The following is a 14,757-nucleotide window of genomic DNA, read 5'->3' as shown; positions in this document are numbered from 1 at the left end:
GACCCGAAATGTCAGCTTTCCTGCTCCTCTGATGCTGCTTGGCCTGCTGTGTTCATCCAGCTCTCCACCTTGTTATCTCAGCTGTACTTGGATATTCACTTGTGTTCCATAGCTTCCAGGGCTATGGGGCAAAAGATGCAAAATGGGATTAGTGTAGTCAGATCTTTTTTGATTGGTGTATACATAATGGACTGAATGGCCTCCTTCTGTGCTGTAAACATCTATGAGTCTGTGAGTTAATTTGCTGCTCAATTTGTGGGGAACCGTAGTCTACCAAGTCGCCTTCTGTTGTCAATGTCAGCAAGCCTTAAACAGATCCCCATGAAATTTGTTTCTCTCTCCCCTCTTTATGACTGAGCAGCAAATGAAAACAATCACACTCGGACTGAATTTCTTTTAAAATGGCTAAGGGGAAAAGAACTCCTTAAAGGGCAAAACCATCAAATGCCGAATTGTAAGAATTGTGCACTGCTTCAGGATTTGAGCTTTCTTAGATGTCGTACCTTCTCTCATTCTTCTAAAGGTTACAATTTAATAATTCACAACTCGTATTTGCAGGAAATCATATGCACTTGCTGTAGATCTGTCATTATTGCAATCATTCAATACTAATTGCATTCATCTACAAGAGTTGTCAAAAAGTGACTTTCATTTTCTAAGACATTTCTGGTGTGCTGGGTTTTAAGATAGCTTTTTGCCATTGGAATTGTTTTTCAATAAGTTGCAACAAATGATGATTAATGGAAGTGACATTTTGCCTGTGCTTTTTACAATTGAAAATCATGCTGATGACCTGTGTGAGATGGCCAAATCACTGATGAGTAGTGACAGGGGACACAAAGTACAGATTGATCGAATGACCATCTCATTGGGGTATTTTAGCATGGAGCTGATGATAATTCACTTGTCGCTCTTTTACTTTTTGTTTTATTTACTCTACTGTGGATTATGGCATCACTGATAAGGTCAGTGTTTATTGCCCATCCCTAATTGTCCTTGAACTGAATGGCTTACTAGGCCATTTCAAAAGTCTGTTGAGAACCAACATTTTGGTTTGACCAGCTAAGAATGGCAGAATATCTTGCCTGAAGATCATTAGTGAACCAGATGGATTTTTATGGCAATAGATAATTACTTTATGATCATCATTACTGAGACAGGCCTTAAATTCCAGATTAATAATTGAATTTAAATTCTGCCAACTGCCATTAATGCAATTTGAACCCATTTCCCCAGAGCATTAGCCTGGGGCTCTCGATTACTAGTGCAATAGATGTTATCACTTTGACACCGTCTCCCTCAAATCTGGTTCCTGTTTTTCTGCCTGTAACATTACAAGTAAATCAAAGCAGCAGCTGATAAGCTCATGTTTAATCAGTAGTTGGTTGAATGGGAATAGTAAATTTATTATTGTTTTGTGCCTTTTCTGTTCAAGCCCTGTCAAACAGTTTCTACTATTTTAAATGAACAAAATAAACAAAATTAGTTCAAACAACCATAAGAGACACTAAAATAAAACTCAAATGAAATCAGACTTATTCACTTGAAGTTAAAATAGAACTTTGGATGTGATAATGCATTTCAGCTCCTGTGGTGTCCGCCAGTCTCGGAAGGCTGGAAGCATACCAGCAAACACCGGATGCTCGCTCTTCAAGGACATCGGCCACTTAAACCTTTTCTAAGGTTGCACCTAACTCACATGTTGTGTTAGTATTTCTTCGACTGTCCCGTCCACTGATAACATTAAGCTTTGTTCTAGGCAGTGCACTAAACATCTTAAACAGTCAATTACAAAGATATCACTTACGATGCATTAAGGGCACTGGCTACTTAAGACAGTTCAATAAGGCTCATTATACATACCTCCCTCATTCAAGTGTGATTGAATGCTTTTAACTGTTTGCTGAGCACTATCCTTTATTTCCTCTTGCTTCCAGTGGAAACATCCAGTTTCTGATGCCCATAGCTGTTAACTGTATGAAGAGCTGATTGGAGACTTAGGAAACGTCAGTCAATTATTTACTACATACAGATAAGAACGTGAATGACCTGCTCAGTTTAGCATATTTAACATAGTAAGACATCCGAAGGTACTTAATAAACATATTAGCAAATAGAATTTGACACATATATCAAGACAAGTTGGTGAGAGCTTGTAAAAACTGAAAGAATTCGTTTTCTTGCTCTTTTTCCTGAAATTCTTTCTCTTCTCTCCTTGTTGCAAGGTCTGCTTCCAACTGTACTCTGTCTCTCCTCTTTCGCTTTATCCCCTCTCTCTTTTTTCTCTTTCTCTGTCGTGTTTCCTACTTGTTTTATCAAAATTCTAATTCCTGTTCCTCCAATTTTAACATTTCTCCTGTTGCTCTATCCATTTCATCATTCTCAATTTCCACCTGTAAACCATTGATCACCCCTTTTAACATTTTGAGTTTTTTAACTTTTGGGTGGTATTCTAATCCTAGGCGTCTTGCTAAATATTTTAAGTGTTTGAAGGTCAGAGCTTTTATGTCCTTAAAAGTAACTACCCCTGATTCTGAAAAAAATGTGCTAGCATTGACAACCCTGTAATGTAATAGTGTAAAGACAAGAAAGCCTTTTGCAGATCTTTCAAACAATTGTCACTTTGAACCCAATGCACTCTCTTCAATTCTTTTGTTTTGTCAAATCGCAACCAAGTATTCCCAAATTTGCCGTGACTCAACCCGAATGAAGTTATCCAAGTTATTATGGTTCCAGATGGAATATACCAATTTGTTAAGCCCCCAGGTGAGGAGGGATGAACTGGCTCCACTTCTTTATTCACCTGTCCCCTTGGTTCATTGAAACAAGGTTAATTTACAAATGGTTTGTTCCCTTTCTCCTAGACCACAATGCATTTATGCTTTGAAAGGAACCAATTTAACCAGACCTCCTTGAGTTAATAATAGAGTGAGTTTTCCCAGTTACTACATGCAAGAAAAATTAATGCAACACACATACATACCAATTAGGAATCAGAAGTGATGAATGAGAAGCATTCTAATGAGGAACTATACTTAAGGAAGACTCCAACACTGGAACAATCTTCATTAGAACAATGTAAAATGTGAAACAACACAATCGGTGTTTAAATGTATGAAAGCTTGGAACAAGGTGGGTGCAGAATGAGTCAGAAAAAAAGATGAAAGTTACAAGGTATATAGATCAGTTTTTGTGAGTTATTTGTAAAGCATATATAATGAAACATTAATACTTGAGCAGATGATTTCAAGATGCTTAGCTTTGCAGGTTGCTTGAAATTTTTTTGACTTGTTTCCTTTTGAATGGCTTGAAGGTTAGCTGGCATCTAGCACTCAGAGTGAGAGAGTTCTTAACCTGCCGCTCAGGGGTGATGAGTGGCTGGATCTTCAGTTGTGACCTTTATAGCCATACGAGCACTTGAACCCAGCCAGTACAGAAGAGTGCCGAACCAACTGGCACACACAACACCTTCGATCAGGACACTCAGACCAGGGTTGAACCGGTTTTTAACATCTTCGTGTGTAATTTTGAAAGGGAAAGACTTAAAAGATGTCACTTGGCAAGAGTGATACCTTTTCTGCCATCATGTTCATAGTCTGAGATAAAATGCAGGAGGTTAAAATTCAGTTTGTCGTATATTTTCTGCCTTTTACTTCCGTGCCTTTGAAGCTTCCTGACACCTCATTATGTGCAACATTCCAGGCTTTCTCTCTCTCAAGACTTCTCCTGAATTTCTATCCACAGTCAATTTGGCTGTATCAGTCCTCTTTTAAAAGACGCTTATTGGAATTAAAGGTGATCTGGGTTAGGATCCATCGTCATGACACTAAGACTACCACAAACACTCTTTCAGCATCTCTCCATTCAATTAACGACATAGTGAGTTCACACTTGTAAGATTACGCAGCAATGTAAATAAAACTATATTGTATCATGAAGAAGCTGCTATAAATGGTAAATAATAGGTGAACAACTTAGTCATCATACATTGGTCATCATGAATGTAAGATTGGCTTGAGCAACTATGTTCAGGGATGTGTAGATTAGGTGTGTTATAGGGAGAGCGGTCTGAGTGTGATGCTCTGAGGGTCGGTGTGGACTTGTTGGGTCAAAGGGCCTGTTTCCACACTGTAGGGATTTGAAGAAGATTCTAAGTTATTTTCCCCCTACTTCTCAATTTTATCCGTTTGTAAATATGAATGTCATAAATCTGAAAGAAAATATGAGGTCATTGGAAATAAACAGCAAATGGATCAGTTTTGGAGAGACAAAGCGGTGTTAACACTGAAATGTGTCACACATACTTTATGGCTTTTGCCCAAAGTTGTAAAGTAGAACTCAGAGACAGTAATGGTTGTTTTACAAAGCAGTTCCTTGTAATAAGGAACAAGAACAAAAATTGCTGGCAAAACTCAACAGGTCTGGCAGCATCTGTGCGGAGAAAATCATCAGTTCCAATAAAAAGTCACTGGATTCAAAATGTGAACTCTGCTTTCTGTCCGCAGATAAGATACAGAAGCAAATAGGCCATTCGGTCTGTCAGGTCTGCCCCACCTTTCGATCATAGCTGATATTTTTCTCAACCCCATTCTCCTGCCTTCTCCCCATAACCCTTGATCTCCTTACCAATCAGGAACCCTATCCATTTCTATGGTAAATATGCTCAATGACTTGGCTTCATAGCCTTCTGTGGCAATAAGTTCCACAGATTAACTACCCTCTGACTGAAGAAATTCCTTCTCATCTCAGTTCCGTAGGATTGTCCATTCATTCTGAGGCTGTTCCCTTGGGTCCTAGTCTCTCCTACTATTGGAAATATCTTCTCCATATCCATTGTATACAGACCTCTTAGTATTCTGTAAATTTCAATCAGATCCCTCCTTGTCCTTCAAAACTCCCATCAACAGATCCAGAGTCCTTAACCACTCCTCATATGACAAACCATTCATCCCCAGGATTATTCTTGTAAACCTCCACTGTACCCCCTGCAACGCTAGCACATCCTTCCTTTGAAATGGGGCCGAAAACTGTATATTCCGAATGCGGTCTGACCAGATCCTAATATACCCTCAGCAGTACATCTCTGCTCTTGTATTCTAGCCCTCTTGAAATGAATGCTAACATTACATTTGCCTTCCTAACTGCCAACTGAACCTGCATGTCAACCTTTAGAGAATCCTGAACCAGGACTCCCAAGTTTCTTTGTGCTTCAGATTTCTGAAGCCTTTCCTCATTTAGAAAATAATCTGTGCCTCTATTCTTACTACCAAAGTGCATAACCTCACACTTTCCCACATGGAATTCCATCTGCTGCTTCTTTGCCTGCTCACCTCGCCTGACCAAGTCCTTTTGCAACCTCCCCATTTCCTGAACACTACCTGCCTTTTCACCTATCTTAGTGAAATCTGCAAAATTAGCAACAATGCCTGCACCAGATCATTAATGTTTAATGCGAATAGTTCTGGCTCCAACACAGGGCTGTGAGGAGCTCCACTAGTCACCTACTGCCATCTTGACAAAGATCCCATTATCCCTACTCCCCATTTTCTGCCGGTCAGGCAATCCTATATCTCTGTCAGTACCTTGCCCCTAACACCATGGATTCTTGTCTTATTTAGCAGCCTCCAGTGCGGCACCTCGTCAAAGGCCTTCTGGAAATCCAGATAACCACATCCACTGACTCTCCTTTGTCTGAATTGCTCATTACCTCCTCAAAGCATTCTAATTGTTTTGTCAGGCATGAACTCCGCTTGATGAAACTGTGCTGACTCAGCCTGACTCAATAGTTTTACCATTACATCTGATTCCATCTCCTCCCTCTCAAACTGCAGGATAAATTCTATCATATTATGGTTGTTGGCTCTTAGGGATTCCTTCACCTTAAGCTCCCTAATCAAGTCTGTCTCATTACACATCACTAAATCCAGAATTGCCTGGTCCCTCGTGGGTACTACCACAGCCTCCGCCAAAAAAGCCATCTTGTAAACATTACACAAATTCCTTTTCTTGAGATCCCCTACCAACCTCATTTTTCCAGTCCACCTGCATATTGAAGTCCCCTAAGATTATTGTGATAGTGCCTTTCTTACATAACTTTTCTATTTCTTGATTTATTTTCTTTCCCACATCCTGACTGCTGCCAGGAGAACGTACGTACCTCCCACGAGGGTCTTTTTTCCTTTGTGATTCCTCAAATCTATCCACACAGATTCTACACTTCCTGAATCTATATCACTTCTTCTACCAATTTAATTTAATTTCTTACTAACAAGGCAACCTACCTCCTCTATCCGTCTGCCTTTCCTTTTGATAGGTTGTGAATCTTTGGAGATTTAGTTTCCCAGCCCCGATCCCCTTGCAACCATGTCTCTGTGATCCCATGGTATAATTCTTACCAACTTCAATTTACACTACAAGCTCATTTACCTTGTTTTATATTCTGTGTGCATTTAGGTACAGTGCTCTCAGTCCTGCGTTGATTGACCTCATTTCATAGTTGCCCGCTTATTTGCTGCACCTAAATTTTGATTCCTGACCCTTTCCATATTCTGTGTCTTATTACTTGCTCTGGAAAGTTTGATAACCTCTGCTGAGCCCTCTCTCCTTTAACTTTTTCCATAATTTTCCATGCAACTGAACCCACCCCCTACTGTTTAGTTTAAAGCCCAAAAGATGCTGCCAACCTGCTGAGTTTCTCTGGCAATTTCTGTTTTTTTGTTTCAGATCTCCAGCATCCGCAGTTTTTAATTATATCATTGTAATAGGGAAATCATAACTTGTTGGAAAACAAATCAGTTACGTCTTATGACAGAGCTGTACATTCCTGATCTTAGTTCTACAGCTGTAATTCATTCTTTTATTGTTTCTTTTTCCCCAGAATACATGCCTTTGGTTAACATTTTGGGTCAAGTGACCCTTCCTCAGAACTCCTAGCCTGTCCCAGTCCTTTGGCAGCTTCCCCACATCTGAGGAAGGGTCACTCGACCCGAAACGTTAACTCTGATTTCTCTCCACAGATACTACTGGACCTGCAGAGCTTTTCCGGAAATTTCATTTTTGTTTCTGACTTACAGCATCCAAAGTTCTTTCAGTTTTTATATACTTTTGGCTTCTTTATTAATTATGGAGCCACAAACTGCCTGAGTCATACCTGCGATGAAGATGGGTACGTCAGACAAAAAGGTTCACTTCATGCTGTCTTTTGTTTTGATGTTAGGAAATACAATGTTATAAGATGGGTTGGGGGAGGAATTTTTGAGGTGTAAGTTTAACATTGTAGACTAGACATAATTGGCAGGGTAGTCTGAAAACCACAATAACTGTCAGGATTTCATGCACGTATTGCAAAACTACTATTGATTTATGTTGTTGATGCTCTGAATTTCACACTGTTTAAGATCTTAACAAAACGACAAATGAATAATGAGAAATGCTGTGTTTTCTGTCACAGCTACCAGCTGCCAAGTGGCTACAAGCCAGCTCCGATGGACCTGAGCCACATCAAATTAACCTCAACCCAGGAGGCAATGGTGGACAAACTGGCGGAGAATGCTCACAATGTCTGGGCCAGAGATCGCATCAGACAAGGCTGGACGTACGGCATTCAGCAGGTAAGTTGTGTCCTGTCTGTGTTTGCAGTGGATGTCACATCCTAAGTTATTGCACTGCGGGACTTGCTGCTGATTAGACAGAATGGAAGCTATGAAAGTTTCAAAAGCCTTTTGCATTTTTAATGAGCCCAGTGCTAGCTGAGCAAGAGGCTGTAGCATGTTTATCCTTCTATCAGGCTGCAGAGCTGGAGCATTTGCAACACATTTATCTTGAACACTGCATTTTCTGCTGCAGCAATGTCTCAGCAGGTGGGCGGACTGGAAATGGGTGGGTCTGGTCTACAGCAGCTGGATTTACTTGAATGTCTAACACAGTGACCATTCTCCAGGCACCATCACCTTCTTAATGACTGAGGCTAGCAACAGCTAATAGCAGCTTGTATGAGAGTGGCACGGGTGTTTGAGCCATTGAGGACTGGATGGTTCCAGCTGTCTGGGGGTGGCCTGGGAGCTGGCTGGGTGAAGAGGACTCATAAAATGGTGAGGGATGGCAGGTGTGTGCCAATCACCTTCCTATCAATTTGGAGGAAGCATACCACTTAAATGACCAATTAAGGGCCTCTTACAGGCGCCTCATGGAGTGACCATCCAGTGAACCCTTGTGGCCTCCCTGCAGACAGTGAGTGGAAGTGGAGCACCCTGCTCACTGGGACATTGTGAGGATGGAAGGTCCCCCGATAAGGCATTGACCCCATCAGCAATACACCCCTGCCTGTACCAACATTGCCTTTTCCTTTGGCCTGCAAGTCCCTACTCGACTCACCTGTTATGAGGATGGTGTTCATCACTGTGTCCTTTCAGCTGGGTGCAGTCCTAGCAGTGTCCACCCACTCCCAGTGGTGCTGCTAAGACTGAACAGCAGCTGGACGGCATCGTCAGAGCCAGGTTTCCAACCTTTATAAAGTTAGGAGCCCTAACAGCAACTGATTTGTTGCCAGGAGGACCCAAAAAAACAACCATGGTGGAGTTGCCCCCACCACTCTGACTAAATACAAACCTCAGTGTGCTTTCAGCCCCAAAAACACACATAACTCTGTTGTTGATGGAAAGTTTTGTTGGAATCATGTTGGAGCCAGAGGTGTACTTCAAAATTGAGTTGGTGTTTGCCACATTGTTTAACAGATAAGCCCCCAAATTCTTGTTCTGCCAGTCAATGTGCTCCAAGTCCTGAGTCAAAGAGTGGAAATTGTGCATCAGAGGTCCCCATCTTGACTGTGAGCAAGATAATCTGTCTTCCTGGCTCAATTTGAGCCATTATTAATCCTGCCATGTAACTAAAGCCTGCTATCAACAATCCTCTGTATGGACAGAACGAGGGAAAGATGGCCATAGCTTTCAGGAACTTACATGGACGCATTTCTGGAGGCAAGTGAAATAGACTGGAATTTAGATTAGATCTGCTAGATCTGTTACTGAGCAGTAACCTGTTGCATTTGGATTCCGTTACAAATTTCCCACCTCTCTGCACTCACCTTCCACCCTCTCCCTCAGCCCCAACTTCCTTAATATGTCGAAGGAAGGGTCCTGAAACTGGACCCAAAATGTTAACTCTGATTTCTCTCCACAGAGCTGCTGAACCTGCTGAGATTTTTCCAGCAGTTTCTGTTATTGTTCCTTAATATGTCAGTCATTCAAGAAATGTGGATCAGAGGTGGGGAATTTGATTTGAGGCACATCGTAATCATTTTTAAATGGTGGAACTGGGTTAATGGGCTGAATGGCCTTTGCATTGATTATTCTTTGGCAATTTAGCACCATATATTTTGCACGTTTTGTTTCGAATGCAGAGAATTTACATTGTTTGTCAGTCATAATTTTTCCTTCTGGAAGATGTTTTCGAGGTATTGGCCTTCTGTAGTATTTCACAACTGTCAAAGGAGTACTAAAAAAAACTTCTCTCTTGCCAAGAAGAGGTTCATGCAGAGAATTATGTGGCAGTTAGTCTTTCATAATTGGTTCAGGAAAGCAATAAATTTTCACAATGATTAGGTCCTAGTATATGTGATGTGAGTAGCCGATTCAGTGCAATAACATCTGACTGATAGAATTCGCAGCATTTATATAAGTGAACCTCCTTGCTTTATAAGTACAATGTTTTTCTTTTCTTCGATGTTAAAGTTTCAATTTTCCCACTGGTTTAATGGATAAACACAGTGCACCATACAGGATGAAGCAGGAGCTGGGATCACCAGCAGTGACCATCAGATACTGAATGTTGACAGTTCTCCTCTTGGGTAGTTCTGATCTTCTCCCTCAAGATCACAGCCCCAAGTTTTTTAAAAATTAATTTGGGGGACATGGTAGTCGCTGGCTGGCCAGCATTTATTGCCCATCCGTAGTTGCCCTTGAGAAGGTGGTTGTGAGGTGCGTTCTTGAACTGCTGCAGTAGAGTTGCTGTAAGTTGACCCACAATGCCCCTGGGGGGGATTTCCATAATTTTGACCCAGTGACAGGTTGAGAGCTACTAATGACGAAACAAAGTATTTCCTTGAGTATCACATAAAAAAAGAAAATTATACCTTGAGAAAGTAGGAACAATAAATGCCATTCTGCAAATTCTTCAATGGTAATGTTTCTCCCATTATAAGGTAAGAAGTGGGGATGTTTGCTGATGATTGCACAATGTTCAAAACCATTTGCAGCTCCTCACATACTGAAGCAGTCCATGTCCAAATGCAGCAAGACCTGGTTACGTCCAGGTTTGCACTTACAATTGGCAAGTAACATTCACACTACACAAGTGCCAGATAATGACCATCTCTAACGGGAGAATCTGACGATCTCCCCTTGACAGTCAAACGGTGTTACCATTACTGAATCCCCCACAGTCAACATCTTTGGGGTGACCATTGAGCAGAAACTGAGCCGGACTATTTTTATAAATACAGTGGCTACAAGAGCTGGTCACAGCAGGCTAGGAATCTGCTGCAAGTGACTCACTTCTTGACTTCCTAAAGCATGTCCATCTACAAGGCACAATCAAGAGTGTGATGAAATGCTCCCCACTTGCCTGAATGAATGCAGCTCCAACAATACTCAAAAAGCTTGACATCACCCGTGACAAAGCAGCTCACTTGATTGGCACCACATCCATACATATCCACTCCCTTCACCATCGATGCTCAGAACAGCTTGGGACCTCCGTAGGAGGCTAAAGTGGATTATACACTTGTCACGTTTGGTTGAAGGTTGTTGTAATTGTTTAAGCTTTATCTTTTGCACTGCTATGCTGCATTCTGCCCCGTCATTGAGGATTGGGATATTTATGGAGCCTCCTCCTCCAGTAAGTTGTTTAGTTGCCCATCACCATTCACAATTGGGTGTGGGAGAACTGAAGTGCTTAGGTCTGATCTCTTGGCCGTGAAATAGAGTCGTAGGAATGTGAGTAGGCTATTCAGCCCCTCAAGCTTGTTCCGCGATTTACTGGTCTGCCTCAGGTCCCTATCCCTTGATCCCTTTGCTTAACAAAAATTTATCTATCTCAGCTTTAAAATGAACAATTGATCCAGCATCAACTGCCATTTGTGGAAGAGAGTTCCAAAACTTTACCAGTCTTTGTGTGTAGAAATGCTTCCTAACATCTCTCTAACCCTCAGCCTCAGACTGTGCTTAACTAATTGCTAATTGCTTGGTTTGGTCTGACATTTTGGCCTGATGATAATAATAGAATGGAGGAAATGTAGAGGTGAGTTGGGGGTGAGAGATGAAGGAAGAAGGCTTTGTTTTTCTGTTTTCTCATCTATTGGGATTCCTCATCACCTTGTAGCTGCCTCTTGAGGGGCAGCTGGCATGACTTCACTGAGCGGTCACCCCCTCAACCAACCAACTAGGAGAAAAATGTTACCTTTTCAGGCCCTTTCTCCTGAGACAGGAGGAACAAGGTGAGAAATTTCATAATAAGGGCACAGAAGGAGACCATTCTTCCCTTTGAGTCTATGGCAGCTCCTGCTGCAGAGAGGTGCTCCCTAGACAATATTGCACACGTGCCCCCGACGTACAGTGGGAGCTGGAAGAGAAGACGTACAGGAACGGGGGAAGCGTGTTGGCCATTGCACTTTAGAGCTCATGACCCCAAAATTTCAGGAACTAGCCCAGGTTTGGGAAGCCCTGCAAGAGGACAAGCCAATAAGTCCTTTGTTCCTGTTTAATCACGATGTGGAGATGCTGGTGTTGGACTGGGGTGGACAAGGTCAGAAATCACATGACACCAGGTTATAGTCCAACAGGTTTCGGGGCCTCAGTCCTTCTTCAGGTGTTACCTTCTTCAGGTAACACCTGAGATCATCTGGATATTTGAACAGTAGAGAGAAACTGATAAATCCACTAAACCCCATTGCTCTTCCTATCAGTTGGCGATTCCTGACATGAAGCAGTTTACTCAGCTTTGACCATGGATTGTGCAATTATAAGAACATTCTTTCTGCTCTGCCACATTATATACTTAAAGGAAACGGAGAGGCAGGCTACCACAGAAGTTAGGATATAAATAGGTCAATCATGTGCATTTCTCAAAAGAGGTGATTGAGGAATATGGTAAGAAGATGAGGAAATAGCTATGACATTCAAAAAGAATGAACTGTCAGTTGGACCTATTGACCTTTTCCTAGAAGAAACCATGTTCACATGAATCATAAATGTACTTTGTGAATTCTACCACATCTGCCTTTTATGGTAGACATTTTTAAATGGGATGAGTGATAAATACAGTCCTTGGGAGTGAAAATGGAGCTGAATCTCAGATGTGGATACAAAAATTAATATGCAAGAAATCCTTTGATTAATTATGCATATTAATGCAAACTGTTGTGTTAAAGTAAGACTTTTCAAGTCCATGAAAAGTGTGCAGTATTTCAATGAAGTAAGTAATTTATCTGTCACAAAGAAATCATTAGGGCTCAGAATATACCTTCAAGATCATAGTTTAAAGGACTTGAAATATTAGAATAATGTATCTTACAAGTTCATATGCCTAATCTCCATTAAAAATACACTCTATTTGATTAAAAACCATATTATAAGTCATCCCCTATTGCACTATGTCAACAATAGTTGAAGGGCAGTAAAGATTTATCTTGTACTGTGAGGGATTACATTTGCATGTTATGACATTTTCTATTATGTTGAGCAAAATGAGTATTAGCAGTAGCTGCCTTTGTGACTAGATTAATGTGGGCAAAATGGAAACTGTCCCATTTTACTCTTGCCACTACCTATGGGAGGCTGTCACCAATTCCATCAATTTATGAGACAGCTTGTTCAAGTTGAATCTAGTCATAGAGTTGTACAGCACAAAACAGACCCTTTGGTCCAACCAGTCCATGCTGACCATAATTTTAAACTAAGCTAGTCCCACTTGCCTGCGCTTGGCCCATTTCCTTTCAAACTTTTCTTGTTCATCCAAATATATTTTAAACATTGTAACTGTACCCACGTCCACCATTTGTGCTTATTTTTGGGGGCGTCACAGTGGCTCATTGGTTAGTACTACTGCCTCACAGTGCCAGGGATCCGGGTTCAATTCCAGCATCAGGCGACTGTCTATGTGGAGTTTGCACATTCTCCCCATGTCTGCATGGGTTTCCTCCAGGTGCTCCAGTTTCTTCCCACAGTCCAAAGATGTGCAGGTTAGGTAGATTGGCTATGCTAAATTGCCCATAGTGTCCAGGGATGTGCAGTCTAGGTGGATTAGTATGGGAAATGCAGGGTTACAAGGATAGGGTAGCGGGGTGAGTCTGGGTGGGATGCTGTTTAGAGGGCCAGTGTGGACTTGTTGGGCTGAATGGCCTGTTTCCACACTGTAGGGATTCTATGGTTTCATCTGGAAGTTCATTCCATGTACCAACTACTAAATTGCCTCTCGTCTTTTTTTTAAAATCTTGCTCCTCTCACCTTAAAAGTGTGCCCCCTAGTCTTGAAATCCCCAACCCTAGGGAAAAGACACCTGCCATCAACCTTATCTATACCCTTCAAATTGTGACAGACAACCTCAGAGAACAGTCTGACTCTTGAGTTGAAATTTCTGGCTCTGTGCTGATTGCCAGGTTTACAATTGTCCAGCTCTGAAACATCATCCGTTCATGGTCTGCCTCTCTTCATTGTTGGTGGAGCCTTCATCATCTTGATGATCATTTTATTTTGCGTTCCCTTTTTGTGCTACCCTCCTTTAAATGAATTAAACTTCCAAAAATGCTGAATCCTGAGTGCTGAACCATCTTGTACGCAAGGCATCACATATCCAGTAACCATCCCGTCCACCACCTTCTTGCCCATATACTCCCAACACGGTCCTTGTCCAGTTCTACTGATACCTGCCCCCAAGAAAATTGACAACCAAACATCTTCATTGTTCTTTCTGAATCCTTTCCTGAATCTGCCTTGCTGACCCTGTTGGAGTGATCCATCCCACAAGGGAGCTCTGTGGTCCACCCCAAACTCCTCCGTTACTTTTAGTGACTGTTCTACTTTAGTTTTTAATCCACATTTTGTCAGCCAGAGGAAAATGCTTGATCCACTGATTCATCCAGCTTCAACTTTTCATGATATATAAGATGAAAAAAGTGTCTGGTCATGGCAGCCAATGTTTCTTCACCTGCAAGCTATTAACTCTGTCCCTGCTTGCTGTGGTACATTCACAAATTCAACCCGTCAGCTATTGCCCATGAATCTTTTTTTCCTGAACCTGCCTTGTTTCACTTACTAAGTCTTTCTCCAATTTTGAAAATATCTTAAAAACTCTCTTCAAACATGCCTTCACTTTCAAGGTAAGAGCGAAACACAGAGAGATTTCTGTGTTTTGTTGCTATGGGAGGAATCCTCTCTCAGTTGTAAACTGCAGGCCACAGTGTTTTTCTTTTGTTTATCTAAATTATCTTCGAGGCTGGCTGCCTCCATTGGTAACAGTGTCATCACAGATAACTTTGTAATGTAAATGATTCAGAGAACTTCAGAGATTGACAGCATTGTGGGAGGACACAGTCAAGTTATTTGTGCTGATTCATTGCTAGCCCTGCGTGAAGAACAGTGAATTCTCCCTATATTCTAGCCAGCATTCCTTTTGCAGCCAACACCATCATCAAATTCAAATGTCTTGAGTGAATGCTAGCAGCAATCTGAGCAGTTCATGAGATAACAAGGTGTAGAGCTGGAT

At 41.5% G+C, this 14,757-nt stretch overlaps 1 protein-coding gene across 1 annotated transcript in view; it reads left to right on the top strand.

The window, feature by feature from the left end:
- The window catches only part of ryr2a (ryanodine receptor 2a (cardiac)), a 450,194-nt gene that overhangs the window by 143,995 nt on the left and 291,442 nt on the right, over positions 1–14,757 (top strand). Inside the window, exon 23 of the mRNA XM_048601350.1 lies at positions 7,451–7,610. Coding sequence (XP_048457307.1) covers positions 7,451–7,610 — 160 coding nt within the window. The remainder of the gene's footprint in view (positions 1–7,450; positions 7,611–14,757) is intronic.

This window comes from Rhincodon typus, chromosome 9, assembly GCF_021869965.1.
Source record: "Rhincodon typus isolate 14 chromosome 9, sRhiTyp1.1, whole genome shotgun sequence".
Lineage (NCBI taxonomy): Eukaryota > Metazoa > Chordata > Chondrichthyes > Orectolobiformes > Rhincodontidae > Rhincodon > Rhincodon typus.
The sequence above is the reverse complement of the archived record's forward strand: the minus strand, read 5'-3'. Positions and strand labels throughout refer to the sequence as shown.